Source organism: Terrapene carolina, unplaced genomic scaffold, assembly GCF_002925995.2.
Source record: "Terrapene carolina triunguis isolate 2854851 unplaced genomic scaffold, T_m_triunguis-2.0 Scaffold32922, whole genome shotgun sequence".
NCBI lineage: Eukaryota > Metazoa > Chordata > Testudines > Emydidae > Terrapene > Terrapene triunguis.
The window spans coordinates 86,619-112,698 of record NW_020697273.1 but is presented as its reverse complement, the minus strand read 5'-3'; the positions used below and the strand labels follow the sequence as shown (position 1 = coordinate 112,698).

General features: G+C 48.3%; 1 protein-coding gene across 1 annotated transcript in view; it reads right to left on the bottom strand.

The window, feature by feature from the left end:
• Positions 1-26,080, bottom strand: part of LOC112118536 (transport and Golgi organization protein 6 homolog) — an 85,088-nt gene that overhangs the window by 56,572 nt on the left and 2,436 nt on the right. Inside the window, exons 2-9 of the mRNA XM_026663248.2 lie at positions 24,517-25,169; positions 17,733-17,849; positions 14,427-14,577; positions 13,344-13,480; positions 11,878-12,040; positions 10,784-10,866; positions 2,373-2,485; positions 840-1,016 (exon numbers count right to left, since the gene is read on the bottom strand). Of these exons, the coding sequence (XP_026519033.1) occupies positions 840-1,016; positions 2,373-2,485; positions 10,784-10,866; positions 11,878-12,040; positions 13,344-13,480; positions 14,427-14,577; positions 17,733-17,849; positions 24,517-25,169 (1,594 nt within the window). The remainder of the gene's footprint in view (positions 1-839; positions 1,017-2,372; positions 2,486-10,783; positions 10,867-11,877; positions 12,041-13,343; positions 13,481-14,426; positions 14,578-17,732; positions 17,850-24,516; positions 25,170-26,080) is intronic.

Genomic DNA, 26,080 nt, shown 5'->3' with positions numbered 1-26,080 from the left:
CCCGTTGATCAGCGCCTTCCCATCCCTCCCTGCACCTCCCGATCAGCTGTTTCATGGCGTGCAGGAGGTTCGGGGAGGGGGAAGGGGAAGGAGCGAGGGCATGGCAGGCTCAGGGGAGGGGGCGGGAAGGGGTAGAGCGGGGGCAGGCCCTGTGGTAGAGCCAGGGGTTGAGCAGTGTGCACCCCCCGGCACATTGGAAAGTTGGCGTCTGTAGCTCCAGCCCCAGAGTCGGTGCCTGTACAAGGAGCTGTATTAACTTCTGAAGAGCCGCATGTGGCTCCGGAGCCACAGGTTGGCCACCCCTGCATTAGACCGTGATGACGTCAGACACTACTTGTTTGGTCAGAATTTGAACCAGTGATTCAGGAGTGAAAGGCCATTTCCTATTCTCAGTCCCCTGAGCCATCCAGCCGCAGGCCAAAGGGCTCCCAAGAAGAAATTAATAATGCTAATAAAAGCCAAACATGAATTTTATTACTGGTTTTGTAGGTGTATCAGGGCTAAAAGTCTGCTCCAACTTCACACCTCATTGCTCCAGCAATGTTCGGCTCAGTTTGCCTGTAAAGTTGAGGCCATCCAGGAAGTTTCACCTGCTAGAGTTTGGCACTCAGTCCAAGTCAATTGTCCATCCCTGCCCAGTGGTGACACTCCACAGGGATTACAGTATCCCAGCTCCCCCCACCCCCCGCTTTCATATTCTGCACGTTGTGGAACTCTGCACGGGCACCCCTTACTGGCGGAGCCATAAAACAGCCCGAGGTGTTGAATGACGACAGTTGAAGGCATGCCAGGCAGTGAGTGTAAGGCTGCTAACGCAGTGTCACAACATAGTCTCTTACCTGATGGTCTCTTTGACAGTGATCATGGCACCACCTCCACCAGCTACTTGAAACTGGCACAGCGGATGGAGAAACTTCATGGTTCTACCCAGTCCTGCAAACCCTTCCAGCGTGGAGAGCGCCACCTCTCTCTCTGACTTCTCCAAGACCCATAATAAAATCTCCTGGCATGGTGAGCTATCAAGAAAGAGAGGCCATGACAGAGTCCATCTTCTACCATTGGCATGGTGCCTTGTAACAGATACATGGAGCAATGTAACAATGATGTTTTGTGAGCTCCAATACACAGCAAACACCATCAGAGCGAGCTGGTGGCACCGGGAAGATGGCAGGTGACCACAGACACACCTTGGAAGGTTCCCGCTGTGCAGTCTCACAGATACAGTAAACCCCAGGGAGGTGACAGCTCTTTATGTGCACTTATAAGGCAGCTGCAAGGCATCACAATGGCTTCTCCTGCTCCTCCACAGTTCAGATGTGAAAGGATCTGGGTCGTTAAAGATTTCAACCCAGCAACGAATGGAGAAGCCTGACCGTGTGAATGAAAGTGAATATGCACAATAAAGACCACCTCCACACAGACCCCTCGTGGGATTAGTGGCTGCTGGGCCTGAAGCCTGCCTGCAGTCCCACTCAGTGCACAGAGCTGTTCCTGCACCCAGAGGGCATCAGAGGAGGAAATTGGGAAGAGAGTGAGGTGACAGATAGCCTGTAACTCAGTAACGATTGCATGAGCTCCAGCAGCTGTTTCATGAAGGTGCCAGATTCTGGAAGATTGACCAGTGCCGGGCAGCTGCAGTTCGGTTACGCTTGCTGAATTCTGGGAAAGATACAGCGCCCTGGTAGCCCCACTCTCCCTGCAGCTGGTTTAGTTGGTTGTTTTCATTCTTTTAAGGAGGTTCCCCTGCACCCTTTGAAATGATTAATGATGTCTTTCTGCTGGCAAAGGCTGTGTCTCCACAGAGCTTTTCGTCAAAGCCCTTGTGCCCCTCCCGGGTTTAGTAATGGTGGATGGGCTTGAGTAAACCTCCTGGCAACGTGTTTATCAAACTGTTGTCCAACCCTGCTCGGAGCAAGCCGAGAGGAAAGTGGCAAACACACCAGTAGCTGGTCTGCACTCGTGCTGCCCGCACTGTACTGGTGCTACTCCAGGGGTGGGAGAACTCAACCAAGAGCTCAGTGTGAACAAAGCTACAATGGTGAGGAGAGGAGCAGGTCCTGTGCACCTCTGCGAAGAAGGGAATCAGCTCAAATGGGAAACAAATGACCTTTACTTCAAACTGCCAGTGGAGCACAAGGACATTCAGGTCCATATACTGGAATGTATTTAAAGTTTTCTCCCATCCCTAAATCCCACCTGCACACAAAACACCCCACACCCAGCCAAGCCCCTCGCCTCACACACACACACGGCTTTCTGCTGTCCCTGGGCAACCACGATCTCTCCTTCCTACTCAGTTCCACATAGGCCAGACAGTAAACTAATTACACCCCCCACTTTACCTAGCAGAAGAGTTTTGCCACATGCCTTACCGTAAGTGAGACACGTTCTGCTTGGTGAAACAATAGAGAGAAAAAATCACTCCCAGAGATGGCTGCAAGGATTCCAGTAACATGTCAGAGGGCTCATTCCCAACCACGTACACCTACGGAGACAGAAGGGTCAAATGTCTGCCTGGAGTGCAGAGGAAGGGAAGGGTGAAAGGCACATGCATGCCTGGTAGGGACTGATTTCTGAACATACACGGTGCAGGTTACTGCTCCCAGCCCTTCCAATTCTGAGTCCACATCCCTTGATCACACCAGACTCCTGTTTGCTATTAAGCACTGAAAGCAGCCTTCATCAGCACCATCTTCTCCAGAGTCATCTAGGAACTGCCAGAGGCTAACTACAGTAGGGCTTCATGCTATTCGTATATTACAGCCAGTTACTCAGGACAGCTATCACTCAGGGGTAGGGGATTAAAACTACAGACTGCAGTATTTGAAGAGACAAGTCTTTATAAACATACTGCCCAACATACCCAGAGTCAAATTCCCACTGTTAGACAGATCAGTCCCTCGAAAGCGAAGGCTGGAAGACAGCTGGGCTGCTATGTGCTGAGTGAGAAATCCAAGGAGAAGGCAGAGGGCCCATGAGACTCTGGCTGCCGACAGGCAGCACTTTGAGGAGACTTCAGAGTGACACTCTCTCCTCCCTCCCTTTATTGCCAAAAGGCACCTACCCAGAGCTCTATACCCCGATCATAACCACCCCCAGTTACCAGCCACACAAATCACCCCACATCTCCCTTCCCTGCCCCAAAGCCCAGGGAGAGAGATCCTGAACATTTACACGTTTGTTTTGAACTATTTCTCTAAAAACCCTCATAAGAGGGCTGCGGTTAAAGCAATAACTCTACAGACTCCCAGTGCAGAAGCCTATAAGAAATAAAAAGCTCTGATGAGTTACACAGTTACGATTTCAGAGTGTGCGCATTTCTTAAGGTACATTTCAAATTAACAGGTGTGTGGGTTTGTTAAACACGTTTTTACTGGGGAGGGTGCCAGGAAGAGGCAAATAAAATATCGACCCTGTTCGCAAGCTGTTTGAATGACCTTCCACTCAGCAGGCTGGGAAACCGAGCCTGCTTGGAGGACTATTCTCCCAGCTCCAGATTCCCTGGCAGCTGGAGGGCAAGCAGCAGTTCCTAGGGTTGGATCTAATCTCAGAGCGCACTTCCCAGTGTTGCTATTGCCTGTCAGATGCAACATGCCAGCCCAGAGGAGAGGGCAGTTTAGGTGAGGAAGGAGGAGATTCTTTGGGTAATATATTGGCCTATTGTATTGGCAGAGTGTTTTGCCCATGCTAATCCCTGTGGAGCCGTGCTTCCTAACCAGCATCTTTGGTATACAAAGCCTTCCTGGTGAAGCCCCAAGGAGCATTTCCCACTCTAGTATCAAATGACACTTGCTAGGCAAAAAACCTGCACACTTGCAAGCAGAAGTCTCCACTGTTAATCTCTCTGCTGTCAGGACTAAAGCACACTGCCAATAATGAGGGATCCACCCTGCACTCCAGAGGCATTTCCATACTGAACACCAGCCACAGAGCAGCCCCCTGACTGGTCTCTGCCTGCCAGCTAGTTATAACAGGTCATTATTACCCAAAACGATGCTCCAATCACAGCGTTTAAAACAGGGGTGGGCAAACTTTTTGGCCCGAGGGCCACATCTGGGAATAGAAATTGTATGGCGGGTCATGAATGCTCACAAAATTGGGGTTGGGGTGCAGGAGGGGGTGAAGGCTCTGGTTGGGGGTGCAGGCTCTGGGGTGAGGCCAGAAATGAGGAGTTCAGGGTGTGGGAGGGGGCTCTGGGCTAGGGAGTGGGGTGTGGGTGAGGGCTCCAGCTGGGGGTGCAGGCTCTGGGGTGGGGCTGGAGATGAGGGGTTTGGGGTGCAGGAGGGTGCTGCGGGTGGGGATTGAGGGGTTTGGAGGGCAGGAGGGGGATCAGGGCTAGGGCAGGGGGTTGGGGAGCAGGGAGAGGCTCGGGGTAGCGCAGGCTCCGGGCAGCGCTTACCGCAAGCGGCTCCCGGAAGCAGCGGCATATCCCTTCTCCGGCTCCTACGCAGAGGCGCGGCCAGGTGGCTCTGCACGCTGCCCCGGCTGCAGGTGCCACCCTGCAGCTCCCACTGGCCGTGGTTCCCAGCCAATGGGAGCTGGGGGGGCGGCGCTTGGGCGGGGAGGGGCAGCATGCAGAGCGGAGCCCCCTGGCTGCCCCTACATGTAGGAGCCAGAAGGGGCCATGCCGCTGCTTCCATGAGCCACGTGGAGCGGCCCCAACCCTGCTCCCCGGCTGGAGCGCCGGAGCAGGGCAAGCCCCAGACCCCACTCCCCAGCAGGAGCTTGAGGGCCAGATTAAAACAGCTGGTGGGGCGGATCCGGCCCATAGTTTGCCCACCCCTGGTTTAAAAGCTCAGACTGCCAAGGCTTCTGCCAAAGATCCAATCACTAGCTTCTTGCAGTTAAACTCCATTGCTCCAGACACTGCCCTTCTAGTCCGGAGCTCGGGACTCACAGCAGAAAGCAGGTTCCCCTGACAGGACACGTGGCTAAGCCTCAGGCCTGGCTCACTGCAGACTGGTAACAGTCTGAGATTAGTTTGAATCTTGTTTTCTGCTAGACCCAAAGAGGCCATTTGCTGTTGTGGTCACAGCAGAGGATCAAGCTCCAACCTGGGCTGAGACACTAGGGCTTTCCTGTTCCACACCTTCCTACACCAACCAGGGTGGCTAAAGGATGCCCGTGGGGCTCTACACTGCTGCCTCTCTCACCATTAATACGGCGCAGGTGCTGCCTCCATCGATTACAGGTCTCAGCATGGAATGCTCCATCTCGATCCAAGCACTGCTCTGCATACTTAGACTGTGCAGGCTGCAACTCAGGCTTCTGGCAACATGGCCATTTGCCCCTTTTACCCTCTCTGCAGCATTTCATTGGGCAGAAGTGACATGTGGGAGGAGGGGATGAAGACAGTAAGATACCTGCCCCAAGCCTCTCTACCACATCAGATTTCTGGACATAGTTCTGCGCAAATGGATGCAGTTTACCTTTAACAACCTAAGAGAACACCACAAGGGAAGGTTAGTTCCTTTCCACAGCCATAGCCCTGAGACCTGCATTACAGACCACCACACCCAAAGCCACCACTGCTCCAAAGAGCCCATCTGAATCCCTCGGATAGCGTTCATCACAGTGGCACTTCAGTTAAGAGGCAATCGATTCCACTGAGCAGTTTTCTAGCAGCAGCTTCAAGAACAATCAATCATTGTTGGGAGGAGCGCCACATAAGACGCTGAGTCTGCACTGTCCTCCCTGCCCGCTGAGATTTCTGCATTAACATTAAAGACAGTCAGTTATTGGCAAAAGCTGACAGTGACAGGGGTAGGTAGCTCATGTTTCCATCAATTTTCCTGTCCTCTTGAGAGTTTGCCTGATCCCCCATCTCTTATAACCTGAACCAGAGCGCCCCCTGTGCTTTGGAGCAGGAAAACCATCCCAGGATCACCATTAATTTTGGCCAGCTCATTCTCCTCCTCTTGACCTACACCATGCAGCAGCAGGTCTTGAAAGCACACTAGTCAATTACACTGCTTGGTAACAATGCTGAAAAATGGGTGATGACTGCTGACCAGATTACTTGTCTGCAGTCAGGGCCGGCTCTGGAATTGTGTCACCCCAAGCACGTGCTTCGTTTGCTGGTGCCGGTCCTGTCTGCAGTGCTGAAATTACACAACACAGAGGAATCCACATCTTGCAGAGTAAGATGAGGGTCCCTGCCCATTGCTTCAAAGCTGAATTTAAATTTAGAATTAAGCGGTTACTTTTTCCTTTGCACATGGGACAGCATCATACTTACACTGAGGATGTTAGAGGATTGCTCCAAGGGGGATCCAATGGGATCAGGAATCTGGAAAGCACTATACTATTGACCTCCCCCCATTCTCTGACTTCTGTCGTCAAGAGAAAACGTACTGACAGTAGCAGAGGTGAAGAGAACTTTATGTTTCTTTCTCACTATTCCTTCAATGTTTTGAGAGGTACTACCCCAGATGGAAGGAATCCATCATGAAAAAGAGGAATTACACCCATACTTGTTTCCTGCCAAGCATTGGGTAAGCACAGATGGTAAAAGCTAGGTTTTGTGGGAATTAAGATCTGTTAGCCCTCTTCTGGGAAGGTTAAAACTGGGAAACCCCTGACAGATTTCAGCTTGACAAAGACACAATATAAATGGAGATTGCTCCCAGCAGCTAGAATGAAGCTTTAGACGGAGTTTAAAGTGATTCACTTCTATGTTTTTGGAACTACTTCCACTGCAGATCTTTTTTCATGATTTTAAGGCCAGAGGCAGGGCTGGATTTAGGGGCAGGCAACCCAGGTGACAGCTTAAGGGGGTGCCAGGCTTGGGGTCCTGTTTTTGTTGTTAGTGGCAAAAGGGAAAATAGAACATTTAAAATAAAACATTTCAGGTATTCTGTATGTGGATTCATTTTTCACTAACTTCCTAGAATGTTCTAGACCTTCGTAGAATCTCGTGGAACCTTCCAGACTTGGAGAACTATATTTTGCTCGAACCTCCTAAAACGTTGTCAGCCATGTCCTCGCAGGTATATAAGGGGCAGGGCGGCGCCAGTCAGTCAGTGAAATATAAGAACGAACTGAAGTTAAGTGACAGCCCAGTTGCGATGTTGTGAACCTTGTTTTAGTGTGTAATTGTGAAAGTGTACGTGTGTTTTAAGACTTGACGAGTGTAAGTAGCGACTAATAAAGGACATATTTAATGAGACGTCCGAGATATCTATTGAACCTCTATCTACGCAACAAAAAATACTGTTACTCCTTTTGCCAGGCTTACCACGTAATGTTTGATGACTTTCTAAGACTGCTGAACACAGACTTTTGCTCTCCCTAATACTGTCTGTTTTCCCCCGTAGAAAATAAAAGATGCCCCGGAAGAAGCCTTCAGGAGCTCCGTATAGGAAGCAAAAAGCTCAATTACAATCTAGTTTGCAGCAAGGGGCAAATTTGATAGGAAAATATCTGAAACAGAACAACAAAGGGTTAACATTCTAAGGCTGTCACCTACTGTAACACTATTTAATACTGGTCCACCCAATATTGGTGCACAGTTCAATCTCTTGATGTTAGTACATTTCAGTTACTCTGAAAAGTAAAAAGTTTCTCTGAGCTTAGAGGAAACAATTTTTTGTATTTGCTTATATATGGCATGAATAAATATAGCGTTACAGATCCTAGTGTGCAAATTATCATTTTATAATGACAGGGATAAATCATGCATTCAAATAGTGCATTCAAGTTGTGAAATAGGCTACAAATGCAAAAAAAAATAAGGTATTCAAAAGTTTAACAAATGAAGGGGAGGCACTAAGAACACTCCTCACCTGGGGCACCACTTGGTCTAGGGCCAGCCCTCCCAGAAGGGACCACTGTGATCATCTAGTCTGACCTCCTGCAGAGCACAGGCCTGGATCCTCACTCAGGGAGCTCTGCATCGAGTCCATGAATTCTGGAGGAACTAGAGCATCTCTTCTAAAAAGAAACATCCAATCTAGATATAAAAACTCCCAGCAATGGTGAAACCACCACGTCCCTGATCAGTTCCAATAGTTAATTACCCTTATTGTAAAATATTCACACTTTTTGAACAACTCAAGTTTAGTTCCAGGGAAAGGTATCAGATAACAGCCCTGGAGACCGAAGTTTCCTGTTTATCCATGAAGAGGAGTGACAGAAACAGCTCAAGTTTCCCCCCACGTTTCACTCCATCCATATGCCTCAGTCCTGATTTGGATGGCAAACGTCTTCAGGAGTGAGGAAAGAATTGTCCCCATAGAATGTTTGGGGCCACTCCTGAGGCTGCCCCCACGAGCACTGACAGGTGTCAGTTGTGATGTGGACAGCTGCACAGTAAAAACTGGAGACATTCATTCCACGCAAGTCTCCAACCAGCTGCCAGAGGCAGTGCACTGGTCACTTCCACCCCAGGAGAGATCCTACCAGCAGCCTGCAGCTGCCAGAATCCAGGAAAGCAACTCAGTGCCTCAGTCCTTTTGGGGACAGCTGGTGTTTGCAGTGTACAGAAGGCTACATGGCATATGTACTGTGTTTACATCTGTCAATGAGAACCTGAGCATGACCTTGGGTAGGGGACTCAAATCTGAGTCGAAGGGTTTAGGTATTGGATACGTCCTTTGAAAGCGAGATTTATGATAATCCCCAAATTAGGTAGCTATGCTAGCTTCGGCATGCCCAAACTGAGCCAGCTTCCCCCAGTACCCAGCTCACCCCCATCGTCCCAAGCAAAAGACTGAGAAGACACCGACCGCAGTTGCCAGAGGCAGTTGATGCTGTAGCCTTCTTTTCCTTTTTCCAGCCCACTCTACCAGGGGCACTTAGACAAGCATCCCTGGCCAATAAGTCACTCCATCAATTCTTCATCCAAGCTGGGTGTCTCATTTCCTGACTTTGTACACGCTAGTGCAACACCGGGCAGCCAAAAAGAACAGTGTATCCTTTGTGGCTGAGCGGTGATGTTTCTTTTCCTCACACCTCCTAACAGGCTTTACCTCTGTTTTGTAACTGTATTCAGCCTGACAGTAAGTATGACAATAAGTATTTCTGTTCTGTATCTGGGTAAAACAGATGATGTAGTCATATCACACGATGACGTGAACACTCTTTCCATTCCACCAGTATCCCAGGAGGATGTTAAACAGCAGCTACTAAAGTCAGACATTTTTAAAATCAGCAGGCCTAGATAACTTGCATCCAAGAGTTTTACAAGAGCTGGCTCAGGAGCTTTCTGAACCATGACGCTGATTTTCAGTAAGTCTTGGAGCACTGTGGAAGTTCCAGAAGACTGGAAGAAAAGTAGCAGTCTCCCCACTGTTGTACCCAATACAGGGTTATTCTATGGACTGGTCTACATGAACATGAGTTCGCAGCGAGCTAAGGTGTGAATCTACCCCGCTGTAGTCTGCCATGGTACGCCCACATCTTGAATACCGCGTGCAGATGTGGTAGCCCAATCGCAAAAAAGATCTATTGGAATTGGAAAAGGTACAGAAAAGGGCAACAAAAATTATTAGGGTTATGGAACAGCTGCCATATGAAGAGAGATTAATAAGACTGGGACTTTTCAGCTTGGAAAAGAGACGACTAAGGGGGGATATGATAGAGGTCTATAAAATCATGACTGGTGTGGAGACAGTAAATAAGGAAGTGTTATTTACTCCTTCTCCTACCACATGAACTAGGGGTCACCCAATGAAATTAATAGGCAGCAGATTTAAAACAAACAAAAGGAAGTATTTTTCCACACAACGCACAGTCAACCTACGGAACTCCTTGCCAGAGGATGTTGTGAAGGCCAAGACTATAACACGGTTCAAAAAAGAACTAGATAAGTTCATGGAGGATAGGTCCATCAACGGCTATTAGCCAGGAGGTGAAGGGATGGTGTCCCTGGCCTCTGTTTGCCAGAAGCTGGGAATGGGCGACAGGATGGATCACTCGATGATTCCCTGTTCTGTTCATTCCCTCTGGGGTATCTGGCATTGGCCACTGTTGGAAGACAGGATACTGGGCTAGATGGACCTTTGGTCTGATCCAGTATGGCCACATAGACCTTGCTGAAGCACATAAGCAGTTTGAAATGCACTTTGATCGAGTCCCATTTCAAAGAGGATTAGATCAAACTGTTAATGTGCGTCAGCAGGGTCCACACAGACAGCCTGCTGGAGGCTATGGCAGGGTGGATGCACACCCCAGCTTGCAACAGACTAATTGTTTACATAGACAAGACCTTATGGACTCCCCCCAGGAGTGCCGGAACCTTGGTAGAAGTGGTGGGGCCACGAGGCCCCGCCCCCAGCCAGGCCAGATGCTGGAACCAGCTGGGCAGTGCTAAGAGCCACCCAGGGAGCCTGGGCCGCTGTGGGGAGACTTGGACCCTCCACCTGCCCAGGGTGGGGAACCGGGGGGGCCCACCTCAGCCCTCCCCACGGAGAAGAGGCTGGTGCCGCTGGCAGGGGCTGCACTTCAAGGCGGGGAAGCTGATCACCTTATCTTCCCTCGTGCAGCCCCTGCCGGCACCACTCTGTGCCTACCCGAGGCTTGCAGTTGGGGGAGGGGGGTAACGCAGCCCCCCGTCCCTTTAAACTATGCCCATGTTAAAAAGTGGGCGGGCATGGCTCCCCTGACTCCGCCTTATTTCAGCATTGAGGCTGCATTGGAGATTTTGTTCTCTTTTATAGTTTAGAATATTCATCTAAGTGGCTCAGCAGGTCCCAGACTTGAAGACTGACTCCTGACATACAGTTTTCTCTTCAATCCTCAGGCAACAACTACACATATTAGAGATCCAGATTAAATACTGTACCTTGAGCACATCTTCCACGCAGCGGCTGAGCTCTGCCTCTTTCACCAGCACAGTCCCTGCAGGTAAGTCTTCCATTGCCAGCTCTAAAAAAAACCCAGAGCATGAGCATCCAGACTCTGCTGCCACATGCACCTTCGCTGAGTAGCCTCCGGGAGCAGGAGAGTGACACTGTCTTGGCACATTCTACAGCACCCAAAGCAGTTTAGTAGAGCAGCACTGGAACATGCATGTGCAAATAGGTTATAGAATAATAGATGGAGGGAAGTGAAGAGTTAAGGATGAAATCAGCAGTCCCCAGGTCTACTCTACAAAGTTAGGCTGACATAAGCCACCTTGCATTGATCTAGTTGCACATCTAGTTGCACCTTGCGTTGATCTAGTTGCACTTAAATTGGTCTCCAATTAATGTAAGCGCTCCATTACACTGACATAGTAACACCACCTCCCCGAGCGGTTTTGAGCCGTGTTGAGGTTGATTCAACATGAGTGTAAACACTGCGCTACCTATGTCGACCCTAACAGTCCTCCAGCAGCTGTCCCACAATGCCCAACACCGACCTCTCTGGTCTCAGTTGTGAACTCCACTGCCCAGGGGTCCTGCAGACCGGAAGGCCCCCCCCTCCCCCCCTTTAAAGCCCTGCAAGTTCTTGCAATGCCTTTTCCTGATTGCCCAGAATGGTGAGCACACCTAGCAGCTCTCCATTATTGCATGCAACTGCCCACACATAGAATCACAGGACTGGAAGGGACTCGAGAGGTCATCTAGACCAGTCCCCTGCACTCATGGCAGGACTAAGTATTATCTAGACCATCCCTGGGATTCCACAACCTCCCTAGGCAATTTATTCCAGTGCTTAACCACTCTGACAGGAAGCTTTCCTAATGTCCAACCTAAACCTCCCTTGCTGCAATTTAAGCCCATTGCTTCTTGTCCTATCCTCAGAGGTTAAGGAGAAGAATTCTTCTCTCTCCTCCTTGCAACAACCTTTTTTGTACTTGAAAACTGTTATGTCCCCTCTCAGTCTTCTCTTTTCCAGACTAAACAAATCCTGATATGTTATAGGACCACATGACCAAGAAAGATGGACCGTTACCTGCCATATCCCAGCATTGGAGAAGTGGTGCTAGCATGGGATGGAGCAAATATTTCACTGTCAGCTGAGGGCGTTCTCTGGCCATGGTGAGAAGGGCAGTGGTGGCAACTCTCTGGAACTGGTGTGCTGTCAACTTATCCTGAATATGCAATAAGTCTAGAATCTGGAATGTAAATTACATAAACAACACAGGTCAGGAAACAGAGAGAGCAGCTAATTTCCAGCCAACAGATGAGAATGAGGAGCCCTATTAACTTCATTTCAACTGAGCGCCAGGCGTGAGGAGACATCTCAGCTCGGAGTCTGGCGGAGGCAGGGCTCCTCCACAGTATGTGCTGCAGTGAAGAGTGGGGGAGGAAATAGGGAATTTTTTTCTGAGATGAGCCAGGACACAGACACCTGCAGCAATTTTGGGGGCAAGGGCTGAGAAGCAGCAAGAGCTCCATGGGGGAGCATTTCTTAAATTCTAGTACCTGTTCATAGCTTGGCAGTGCTGCCTAGAGAGAAGGCATCAGGCTCTAGGGGTCTATTCCAGACTCTTTACTTCCTGACTGTACGGTCTTGGACAGATCTCCTAAACTCTCTGCACATCAGTTTACCCTCTGAAGTGGGGTAATGCTTCACAGGCTTGTTTAAGGTTTAATACACATTTACAAAGGGATTTGAGACCCTTAAATGAAAGAAGATACAAGAAGAGCATATGATTCACAAAGGAGAAGGCAGTTTGGCCAGCTAGGATCCTCATGTTGAAGACATGTCATCAAGGAAACACAAGGGCCCATGGACAGCGATCAGCAAGAGAAATGCTCAGGAGGACACAGTAAAAGTAAAAGAGAAATTGTTTGACTTATCAGCTAAAACAAATGCCTATCAGCCTAGATCAGAAAGAGCCTGTAACAGAGCCACGGGTTCCCCCCTACATTGGAGTGTTGGGCTGCTCTGTTGGGTTACCCCATGGTCAGAGCTAGAACCGCACATACAATGCAGGGTAATGATTGCTAACTTATGCTAGCAGGTGGCTCTCATTAGCTCCACCTAGGCTGTAAGAGGGGCTGTAACTTGGAGTTTCTCTAGGACAGAGGGAACTAGGAGCTAGGACAGAAGAGTTCCTGAAAGGTGAAGCTGAAGCTTATGTGTTGTTATTAGTTTGGTTATTTAAGGGGCACACAAAGCCAAATCCTGGAAAGGGGGTAAGTTTAGATGATCTATGGTGTGTACACACAGAGCAGGGTGGGAATTTCTCCTGTTTACAGATCCCCAGTCAAATCTCCTCCAGTTCGGCCCGGTGTGCTCTGTACTGGATCACACTCACAACACAGCCATGCCGCACACAATCGTAGTCACACTATCCCCTAGCTAGGGAGGCAAGGATATTTCATACTGAGAGACTATGGGCTAAGCACACAATCCCCTGCTCATGGGCACTGCAGACATGCTCTGGTGAGAATGGGGAGTGAAGGGCATACCTGTGGGCACACCTGTCGGTAGTAATCCTCCAGGGACAGGGATTGCTGAGGACAGGAGGCCAAGATCCTAGCAACCATGTCACACTTTCTCCAGTCTGCAGCTGCTGCTTCAGCGCCGCTGCCACCAGCTGCCCCGGCTGAAAGCAAAGGAGAGCAGGACACAGACCCCATTAGACTTGGGCTTTCCAAACAACAGTTCAGTTTTTTTCTAAAGCCAGACGTTTAAGATTTTTGTTTTTAACAATCTCCTCAGCCCAGGCGTCTTTCAGATGACTGCTCTGCTGCTTTGGAGGAAGGGAACAACGTGTTATCAAAGGCCTCGGACTCCAGCAGTCAACTCCCACTCACAAGCGTAACAGCCAAGCACTGGAGGCAGGTGGTGATCTCAAGACCCTCTTAGAGAGCCACAGCACAAGACTCTGACCACCCTGGCCAGGGCTCTGGGAGTGCAGGCTATGGAACACAAGTCCCAGAGGTCACGTTCACTTAGTCTTGGAGAGAAACCCCTTCCTGAGCTAATTGGCCAGAGAGAGGCAGTGGTAGGCCTTGAGATCCCAAACCCTATTGGGTGTGGAATCGATCTCACTCCTCTCCAGATGATTATCATTTACTAACAGAGAGCACTGTTCCCGTGCACCAATGCCCTTTACAGAAATAGGCGCTAATAAAAAGATCAATAATACAGATCTTTAAAAACAAACTTACTCTTCACAAGAGTGAGGAACTGGCATTTCATATACACAGGTATTTCTGCCCTCGGTTTTGTCATTTTATTTATATTTTCTCAATAATTGTGGAGGTTTCCAGTCCCAGAACCCAGAAATGTAACAACACACCCTGACAAAGGGTGTCTTGAAGTTCAGGAGCGCAGTACTCCCTTTTTAAGACCAGAAGCAATCATAACCCGTGTGTGTGTGTAAGTATTTATAGTCTAATAAGAGGAAATCTCTTATGGGAGGGTCCCCATAATGCTATTCCAGCTTGTTATTTCATTGGATGGGAAGATCTCTGACCCACCCTGGAAGTCTCGTTTCATTCATAATCTGTGAAACAGAAATGACAGTGTCTGAGCAACATACTTACTTCCTGGTCCCTCCATGATGCCCCGGACAACAGCCTGAACCCCACTGGGTCTCATCAGCCTCTCCGAGAGCAGCTGTCCACAGAGACGCCGAAGCCAAGCTGGGGCTTGGGCAAGCGGCTGCTTCACCTCTTGTGCAGGGGACTGCAAGCCCTGAAAGGATATGGAGCGGGGGATTGGAAATGTATTTTCTTTAGAGAATGGTGCCAGCACTCTCACATGTGCAAAATGACATGCTCTCTGTCCTGAAGGGCTCTGATCTGTATGTGGTGGCAGGAACACAACACAGAGGGGAATTTTCTATAAATCACTTCACCACCTAATGGCACCAAACTAATGAGGGTGTAATTAGGTGGGCTGAACATCCCAGGAGCCTCTCCTCCATGCAGGGATTTCTTTCCCTAAATTACAGTCTCCTGAGGTTACACGCCAGCGTTGACTGTCTCATTACCAGGGATACACACAGGGGGTCTCAGTAGGAATCAAAGCTCATTGCGCTCAAGAGGGGAGCAATTCCAACTGGGCACAGCAAGAAAGCACACTGGGATGAGAAGACAGACAATACAAACTATAGGTTACGTGGTCAAGAGAGGAAACACAACCCCAATGTGCCTCAGCACTAGGACAGGTGCTGTTCCAGTACAAATGGCAGTGCCACCTAGAGTGTGCCGTCCTAGAAATCGTGCAGTCTGCAGGGACAGCATTTGCTGCCAGCTGTCATATCAATAGTGGAAAAGGCGGGTGTATGTTTGCTTTACTGAGAAAGGAGCTCGGGGGATTCTCTCACCTGTCTCTTTCCAAGGCAGCCCTCACTTCCATGTTAAACAGCCACATGAAACAAGAAGGGTGTTTATGGAGGAAGAAAGAAAGTATCCAGCTGCTGTATTTCATGAGACCGGACACCCCGAACCCAGCGCACTGTTCTTTCACCTCACACCCCAGAGGGAGAGAAGCAACCTCCATCCCGGACAGCAGCTTTTGTTAACAAGCCGCTGCCCTCCCTTTACGCCTGCAGTGCAAAGTGAAAACAGTCGCAGCTCAAATGTATCAGACTTAAAGAGCTGGATCAGCAGAACGCCATACAGCTGGAGCACAAGACCGCTGCTGACACTATACAGAGAAGCAATTAGAAAGTGTAGTTAAAGGACTCTACTAAGTGAGGATCCATACAAGATTCTTGAAAGGAAAATCTGATATTCTCCTTGCCGGTAAATCTAGCAGTACAAGCCAAGCGTTTCTGAACACACAATTCCAATTGAGGGGCAGTACTGTGCCGTGCATTAGGAGCATGATGCTGGGCACTAGGGTTTTCAGACCAAGACTCAGAGTTCTCGTTTCACCAGATGTGGTGCACTGAATTCCTGACAGCAACATTGTTCTCAGTGTGCTGAATTCCCCTGGTTCTCCCAGTGTACAGCCCCACAGAGCACCCTGAAACATGGCCTAGTTTAAATTGCTACATGGGAGGAAAGACATGCATCTAGCTGCAATGCCTCTGTTCATTTAAAGCCAAGTAACAGTCTTTTCCCAGAGGTCCTGTACAGATTGAAATCGGGAATTGGATATTTGCTCAAGTTAGCGCCACATAGCCTGAAGAGAAAGCAATGCCTGTTTTGCCGGAGTGACATAGGAAAGTTACAGGACAAGACACTTCACCAGAAGGACAGTCATGTTGGAAGCTTGACAGAATACAAACTGAACTGGTGCTGAACTGGTTTTGAGGGAAGCCAACGGTACGTACACACACTCCGGGGAGTTCTAGGGCAAAGCACACCTAACCCGATGAACAAAGCACTGCCGGGAATTTCTATTTACTATTCATAGAGCACCCAAAAAGTGTACAAGGTGTTTCACTGAACAATTTTTTTGCAAAGAAGAAAGTATGGAGCTGTAGTCTGTGGAATTGACAAGCTCTGTATCCTAGCTACAAGGGTAAATGCACCAAAATTAACTTATTCCAAATTATGGCTCTCACAGCAACTCTGCTTTATTGCAGGCATCACAAGTAGGATTTTTATTACTTTTTATGCCATAAATATTTATGTTCAGTGTGACAGGGTCACTGTTGCTGTAGGAGCCACAATTTTGCTGATTTTTGTGCATTTATATTCTAATCCATAATGTTTTATTAACATATTTTTGCATTATTCATTACTAGTAAGAGGCAAGTTTCTAGGACAAATAGCCCAGCCAATCTCAGAGTGGAGGAAGTAACCGTCAATGCATATTTAGCACAAATTCAGCTGGTTTGTCAGGAAGCATACAAACCAGCCACGATGAGCCAGATTCATCCCTGCTGATACAGCATTAGATCTGGTGAAGCAACATAGCAAGGATGGATTCACGGCACCATCTTCTCTAGAGAAGAAGCTTCTGTGCTTCTATTATCTTTTCAAGAAAATAGATTCACTCCCAGTATGTAGCTTGAGTAAAAATAAAACACAGCTTCCAAATGCAAGTCTCTGCTGCAAATTCCAAGCCCCATATCTTCATCCCACTGGTCGGACAAGTAGCTGGGAAATCACAGTTTAATGCTCTAGCTCAGGGATGGGCAAACTACAGCCCGGGGGCCGCATCTGGCCCGTCAGACCTTTTAATCCGGCTCTCGAGCTCCCATTGGGGAGCGGGGTCGGGGGCTTGCCTCGCTCTGCACATGCCGTGCTTCCCAGAAACAGCAGCATGTCCCCCATCTGGCTCCTACACGCAGGGGCAGCCAGGGGGCTCCACATGCCTCCCCCGCCCCAAGTGCCAGCTCTGCAGCTCCCATTGGCCGGGAGCCACAGCCAATGGGATCTGCAGGGGCGGCGCCTGCAGACAGGGCAGCGTGCAGAGCAACCTGGCCGCGCCTCCACATAGGAGCCAGAGGGGGGATAGGCCACTGCTTCCAGGAGCTGCTTGAGTTAAGCGCCGCCCGGAGCCTGCACCCCTGACCTCCTCCCATGACCCATCCCCCTGCTCCAGCCCTGATCACTCTCCTGCCCTCCGAATCCCTCGGTCCTAGCCTCAAGCACCCTCCTGCACCCCAAACCCCTCATCCCCAGCCCCACCCCAGAGCCCGCACCCCCAGCCGGAGCCCTCACCCCCTCCCGCACCCCAACTCCTAATTTCGTGAGCATTCATGGCCCGCCATACAATTTCCATACCCAGATGTGGCCCTCGGGCCAAAATGTTTGCCCACCCCTGCTCTAGCATATCATATTCCAGCTCCTGTACCACTGGAAGGCGCAGACACTGGAGACAGCCTCATGAATCAGATTCCCTTCCCCCACCCCCCGACCAGCTACAGAACCAGTTGGCAGCCTGGGTACCTGTTTGGATCCACCCTGAAGAACAAGCAGTTCCCGGACCACTAGGGGTTGATAGACTCGATCCAAGACACTCTTCAAGGCCTCCCTGCAGTGGGTTCGCTGCTCTTCTGTAAGGCCCTGAAAAATAACAGGTCTCTGTGCTGGAATATTAATACAGCACAGGCAAACAGGAAAGCAGCATAGGGGATGTATTTTGCTAGGTTCTGGCTCCCTCTACTGGACCATTAGCAACTTACAAGACATCAATTGGGAAACATCCAGGTGGGTATCTAGAGACCATTCTAAATTCTGTTTGACACAGAGGGGTTTTTAGTTAAGGCAAATATAAACAAAAACTGTTCAGGAACAACTGTTACCTGGGAACTGCCACACACACTCAAAGAACAAACACACAAAACAACCCTGCAAGAGTAAAAACAATGCAGGCAGAAGTCCAGCAGCAGAGTGGGGTCTATCCTGTTAATTGCACTGAATGCAGGTGGTGTATGTGCATTCGGTGCAAGCAGTTTGTGGCTCTCAGAGACCGAATATGAGCTTTTGAGACGAGAGTTTCTGAACTGGAGGAGCTAAGAGAGACAGCGAGATACACACGAGACTTTGTGGACACAGGCCTGGTCTACAGTATAGTTAGGCTGACATAAGACAGATTACCTTGGCCTAACTCTATAAGTGTCTACACTAGAATGTTGCGCCCGCCGATGTAAGACGCCCACTACACTGACCTAATAACTCCACCTCTGCGAGAGGCGTAGCACTCAGGTCAATGTAGTAGGGTGAGACAGTGCCTGTGTAGTCACTGCGTTACTTACATTGGCTGTCGGCCCAGCGCGGGACTCACAGCTGGAGCCCTGACAGCACAGAGCCCCCCGTCGGGTGGCTGCCAACCCGGAGCCCCGCTGCCACCGCCCAGTGAGGGATTGGGCAGGCGGGAGGAGGAAGGAGCCCGGGCTTGGGCTCTCCTCCCCCCCACATCCCTCACTGGGAGGTGGCAGCGGGGCTCTGGGTTGTCAATCCCTCCTCCCGGGTGTCAGCCCTGGCAGCGGAGCTTACAATGGGAACACCCCACCCCAGGGCTGACAGTCTAAGCTGTGAGACCCACCCCGGGCTCAATTTCAAAGCAAGGAGCCTACCAGCAGTGAAATTGACGTTCTTGTCAGTTTCAGGGCTGCTATTATTTCACCTTTCCTCTCTGGCTCTGGTTGTCAGCCCCAGGGCAGGAGTCCAGCTGACAGCCAGAGAGGAAAGGTGAAATAATAGCAGCCGTGAAACCGACAAGAATGTCAACTGTGAAATGGAGCCCTGTGCCTGGCTCACAACTGGTGCTGTCAGCCATGCGGTGGGAGGAGGGCTCCAGCTGTGAACCCTGTGCGGCTATCAGTGCCCCACACTCCAGCTGTCAGTGCCCCACAATGCCCCACTTCCGTCAGTGCAAGCGCTCCTGGGGAGGATGCGCACCACCGGCAGAAGGAGGGTAGTGTGGACACCAACAGCCGATTTAATTACTGTGTTGGCTGCAGGTCGACCTAATTTTGTAGTGTAGACAAGCCCAAAGTAAAGTGGTTCCACGCCCCACTATGACAGCCTCTGTGCTGCTGAGGAGGAGGAAAGTCTCAGGGAAGGGGAACATCAAGCTGGAGGGAAACAATCCCACAGTTGGGACCCTCCTTCCAGATTATGTCAAAGTATTCTTTCACACTGAGGATACCTTTCCGGGGTAGAGAGCCCCTGTTATTAGGAAGAGACCGGTAATAGTAACGGAGGATTTGATTATTAGAAATATAAATAGTGGGGTTTTGATGACCAGGAGAACCATATGGTGAATTGCCTGCCGGGTGCAAAGGTTGTGGACCTCTCAAGACATTTAGACAGCCTTATGCATAGGGTTGGAGAGGAGCTGGTGGTCATGGTACATGTAGGGAACACTGACATAGGGAAAGGTAGGAGAGGGATCCCGGAGACCAAATTTAGTCTGCTATGTAAGAGATTTCAGGACTTCCATGGTAGCATTCTCTGAAATGTTTCCAGTGCCACATGCAGGGCCAGTTAAACAGGCAGAACTACAGGGTCTCAATGAGTGGATGAGACAATGGTGTTCGGAGGAGGGATTTAGGTTTATTAGGAACTGGGGAATCTTTTGGGAAAGGAGAAGCCTATTCAGGAAGGATGGGCTCCACCTAAACCAAAATGGAACCAGATTGCTGGTATGTAAAATTAAAAAGGTCATAGAGGAGTTTTTAAACTAAGGAGTGCGGGAAACTGATAGGTGCAGAGAAGCACATGGTTCATACATCCCGCATGGGAGGATTTATTAAAGGGAATATTCTATATCCTAGTAAAGAGGAGAGGATAGAAGTAGTCAAAATACAGGTAGGAACTGAAGAGAAACAGACAACAAAAAAGAGTCCCATTCAATTACATCACTCAAAGGCAGTCTAATTTTATAAGTGCTTGGATACAAATGCAAGAAGTCTAAATAGTAAGATGGGTGAACTTGACCGCCTGGTATTAAATGAGGATACTGATATAATGGGAATCATAGAAAATTGATAGAATGATGATAATCAATGGGACCCGGTAATATCAGGGTACAAAATATATAGGAATGTCAGAGTGGGTCACACTGGTGGGGAAGTGGCACTATATGTGAAAGAAAGCACAGAGTCAAAAATGAATTAAAACAGTACCATAGAATCTCTATGGATAGAAATTCCATGCTTGAATAATAAGAGTATAGCAATAGGAATATACTACCAACCACCTGACCAGGATGGTGACAATGATTGTGAAATGCTCAGGGAGATTAGAGAGGCTACCAAAACAGAAGACCCAATAATAATGGGGGATTTCAACTATCCACATATTGACTAGGAACATGTCACCTCAGAAATAAAATGTCTAGACACCAGTAATGGCTGCTTCTTGGAGCAGCTAGTCCTGGATCCCATAGGGAGAGAAGCAATTCTTGATTTAGTCCTAAGTGGGGGGACAGGATCTGGTCCAAGAAATGAATATAACTGAACCGCTTGGTAATAGTGACCATAATGTAATTAAATTTAACATTCTTGTAGGGGGGAAAATACCAAAGAAACCCATCACAGTAGCATTTAGCTTCAAAAAAGAGACCTACACAAAAATGAGGAGCCTAGTTAAATGGAAATTAAAAGGAACAGTCACAAGAGCGAAATGCCTGTAAGCTGCATAAAAACTTTATAAAAACATAGTAATAGAGACCCAAACTAAATGTATACCTCAAATGAAAGGAAAACAGTAAGAGGACCCAAAAAATTGCCAGCATGGCTAAACAACAGAGTCAAAGAAGTGGTTAGAGACAAAAAGACATCCTTTAGAAATTGGAAATCAAATCCTGCTGAGGACAATAGAAAGAAACACAAATCTGGCAAATCCAGGCAGGCCAAAAAAGAATTTGAAGAACTAACCAAAGATACAAAAGCGAACAACAAACATGTTTTTAATTACACCAGAAGCAGGAAGCCTGGCAAACAATCAGTGGGGCCATTGAATGAACAAGGCGCTAAAGGAGCACTCGAGGAAGACAAGGCTGTTGTTGAGAAACTAAATGAATTCTCTGCATGGGTCTTCACTGCAGAGGATGTGAGGGAGATTCCCACACCTGAGTCATTCTTTTTAGGTGACAAATCTGAGGAACTGTCCCAGATTGCGATGTCAGTAGAGATGTTTTTGGAACAAATTGATAAATTAAACACTAAGTCACCAGGAACAGATGGGATTCACCCAAGAGTTCTAAAAGAACTCAAATATGAAATTGCAGAACTACTAACTGTGGTGTGTAACATTTCGCTTAAAACAGCCTCTGTACCAGATGACAGGCAAATAGCTAATGTAATGCCTATTTTTAAAAAAGGCTCCAGAGGAGATCCTGGCAATTACAGGACAGTAAGCTTCACTTCAGTACCGGGCAAACTTAGTAAAGAACACAATTATCAGACAGGTAGGTGAACACGATATGTTGGGAAAGAGTCCGCATGGCTTTTGAAAAGGGAAACCATGCCCTATCAATCTCTTAGAATTCTCTGAGAGGGTCAACAAACACGTGGACAAGGGTAATCCAGTGGATATAGTGTACTTAGACTTTCAGAAAGCCCTTGACGAGGTCCCTCACCAACAGCTCTTAAGCAAAAGAGGCAGTCATGGGATAAGAGGGAAAGTCCTTTCAGTAAATGGTTAAAAGCTACGGAAAAAAGAGTGGGAATAAATGGTCAGTTTTCCTGGTGGTGAAGAGTAAATAATGGCATCCCCCAAGGATCTGTACTGGAACCAGTGCTGTTCAACATATTCACAAACAATTTGGAAAAAGGGGGCAAACAGCAAGGTGGCAAAGTTTGCACACGATACAAAAGTATCAAGATAGTCAAGTCCAAACCAGATTGCGAACAGTTACAAAAGAGTCTCACAAAACTGAATGACTGGGCAACAAAATGGCAGATGAAATTCAATGTTGATAAATGCAAAGTAATGCACATTGGAAAACATAATCCCAACTATATATACACACATTGATGGGGTCTAAATTAGCTGTTGCCACTCAAGAAAGAGATCTTGGAGTCTTTGTGGACAGTTCTCTGAAAACATTCTGCTCAATGTGCAGCAGCAGTCAAAAAAGCAAACAGAATTGTAGGAAACATTAGGAAAGAGATAGATAAGACAGAAAATATCATAATGCCTCTATAAATCCATGGTACGCCCACACCTTCAATACTGCACACAGCTCGGTTGCCCCATCTAAAAACAGATATATTAGAATTGGAAAAAGTACAGAGAAGGGCAACAAAAATTATTAGGAGTACGGAACAGCTTCCATGTGAGAAGAGATTAAAAAGACTGTTCAGTTTAGAAAAGAGACTAAGGGGGGGATATGATAGAGATCTATACAATCATGAATGCTATGGAGAAAGTGAATAAGGAAGTGTTATTTACCCCTTCACATAAAACAAGAACCGGGGGTCACCCATTAATAGGCAGTAGTTTTAAAACAAACAAAAGGAAGCACTTCTTCACACAACTCACAGTCAACCTGTGGAACTTGTTGGCAGGGGATGTTGTGCAGGCCAAAAGAATAACTGGGTTCAAAAAAGAATTAAATAAAGTTCATGGAGGACAGGTCCATCAATGGCTACTAGCCAAGATGGTCAGGGATGCAGCCCCATGCCATAGGTGTCCCTAAGCCTTTGACTGCCAGGTGCTGGGACTGGACAACAGTGGATGGATCACTCCATAAACTACCTTGTTCTGTTCACTCCCTCTGAAGCCTCTGGCACTGGCCACTGTCAGAAGACAGGATACTGAGCTAGATGGACCACTGGTCCATCCCAGTATGGCCATTCTTATAGATTCATAGACTCTAGGACTGGAAGGAACCTCGAGAGGTCATCGAGTCCAGTCCCCTGCCCTCATGGCAGGACCAAATACTGTCTAGACCATCCCTGATAGACATTTATCTAACCTACTCTTAAATATCTCCAGAGATGGAGATTCCACAACCTCCCTAGGCAGTTTATTCCAATGTTTAACCACCCTGACAGTTAGGAACTTTTTCCTAATATCCAACCTAAACCTCCCTTGCTGCAATTTAATCCCATTGCTTCTTGTTCTATCCTTAGAGGCTAAGATGAAGAAGTTTTCTCCCACCTCCTTATGACACCCTTTTAGATGCCTGAAAACTGCTATCATGTCCCCTCTCAGTCTTCTCTTTTCCAAACTAAACAAAGCCAATTCTTTCAAACTTCCTTCATAGGTCATGTTCTCTAGACCTTTAATCATTCTTGTTGCTCTTCTCTGGACCCTCTCCAATTTCTCCACATCTTTCTTGAAATGCGGTGCCCAGAACTGGACACAATACTCCAGCTGAGGCCTAACCAGCGCAGAGTAGAGCGGAAGAATGACTTCTCGTGTCTTGCTTACAACACACCTGTTAATGCATCCCAGAATCACGTTTGCTTTTTTTTGCAACTGCATCACACTGTTGACTCATATTTAGCTTGTGGTCCACTATAACCCCTAGATCCCTTTCTGCCATACTCCTTCCTAGACAGTCTCTTCCCATTCTGTATGTGTAAAACTGATTGTTCATTCCTAAGTGGAGCACTTTGCATTTGTCTTTATTAAACTTCATCCTGTTTATCTCAGACCATCTCTCCAATTTGTCCAGATCATTTTGAATTTTGATCTTATCCTCCAAAGTAGTTGCAATCCCTCCCAGTTTGGTATCATCTGCAAACTTAATAAGCATACTTTCTATGCCAATATCTAAGTTGTTGATGAAGATATTGAACAGAGCCGGTCCCAAAACAGACCCCTGCGGAACCCCACTCGTTATATCTTTCCAGCAGGATTGGGAACCATTAATAACTACTCTCTGAAGTAGTTATGTTCTTATGACAGGATCGGATTTGTGGTTCAGCTAGCCCAGTATCCTGTCCTGGTCCATCCCAGTATGGCCATTCTTATGTTCTTATGACAGGATCGGATTTGTGGTTCAGCTAGCCCAGTATCCAGTCTAGGACAGTTGCTGGTACCAGCTGCTTCAAAGGAAGGTGCAAGACACCACACAGAAGGCAGATATGGGATAATCTGCTCCCCAAGGAAGGTCTCATCTTGCTCCCCAATAGCGAGAGATTGGCTGAAGTCCTGAAGCACACGGTTTTATGTCCCTTCCAGATAGCTGTCTTTGCCCCAGAAAAATGGAAGCTACAGGATGGGGCCTATACGCAAAATGAAGGCAGGAAATTCTAATCAGAACACACACCTTTAGTTGCTCCAGTGGCCTGGCTTGCTCCCCCTTCCCTTTGGTCGGGCAGAATCCTAGCTGGCACAGACCTGCGATGAGGTCCCCAAGGTGGCGGGTAAGGATGAGGTTGCCCAAAGCTGGGTGCTGTGCAATCTGAAGCAGTGCAGTACAGCTGGCATGGAGCCTATGCAGAGCACTGGGGGCAGCGTTGGGAGATACCACATCCTGAACAACAGCACTGAACTCTGTCCTGTGCTTCAGCGGGATTCCAACCCCAGGCAAGAGATATGGACAAAGGCCCAAGGTAATCACAAACTGCAATGCAGACTGAACAGTCTTCTGCTGGGAGATACTGAGCGTGTCAGGGCTGAGAGCAGGAGCAGCTTCAGCAGTCCTAGGGTTTGGTTTGGCTGGATGGTAAGCAGCAGCTAGGAGGATCATGCACTTCTTCAGACTCAGCAGTAACAGCAGGACTTGACAAGTAAAACTCCAGGTCACATCTGTAGAGCTTTCTAGCCAAGCAGCCTGCTCTCTGACTTCAGCTCTCAAGCGCCGCAGTTCATTCCATTGGGGATCCTGACCTAGCTTTTCCTCTAAAGCAGCCAAGTTGGAGTTTAAGGTTTCGAGCAGAGCTGCATGTTTTGCCGTCTGGAGAGAACCTGAATCTGTTCCTAAAAGGGAAAACAAACAGGTCACGTACAGTACAAGGATTGCGAGAGCGAAGCACCTGCCCTCCACTAAGCCAAATACTGTCCCTCCATAGCTATTATTAGTGTTCTGCTGAGAGGTACTGGGTACTCCTTGGATCACTAACCTCTGTGAGCCTGGGTGTGAACACACCTGCCACGAACATAAATGTCTGGATAAATTAATCACAAGGCAAAAGGAGGCTGTGAACCTGCCCAAGAGTTCTTGGGCTAAGAGTCAGAGGGGTTTTGCTGAGTACTGTTCTGCGTTTGTGAAGCATGGGGGAGGCAGAACACAGAAAAACTGACAGCTTGTCTACACCCGCAGCTTTGACACAGCCTTGTCGCTAAAAGTCAGTGTGTGTAAATGCTCATTGTGGGTACTTTGTCAGCACTTTTGCCAATGAAATACTTCCAGCCCCACAAGCGGCGTTAGCTTTGTCAGTAGGAGAGCGCTCCTGCCAACAAAGCCGCGTTCACTCTGCCCCTTGCGTCGGCAAAACTTCTGTCTTTCTCACGGGCGAGGGGAGGAGGAGGAGCTTTTTTAAGTACCTGTGAAAGATAAAAGTTTTGTGGACAACTTCGCAGTGTAGACATACCCTGAGAAGCGAGAAACTGGGAGTGACAAAGACAGACAGACAGCTAGAAGGAGCAGTTGAAAGAAGAGTGTCTGGGCCTGGGAGACGTTTTAAGGTCAGGGGTGCAGACATGATAATAAATATTTATGTCATAGTAGCCAGGATTGGGCCCCGTTGCACAGGGCCAGATAAAGAGACAATCCCTGTCTCAGAGGGGTTATGGGGGCACCACATTGTTGCTTATCTGAGCTAGGAAGAAACTACCAACATGGAACCCACCAAGCAAGAGCTTGGTACCTGTGCACTGCACGTAAAGAG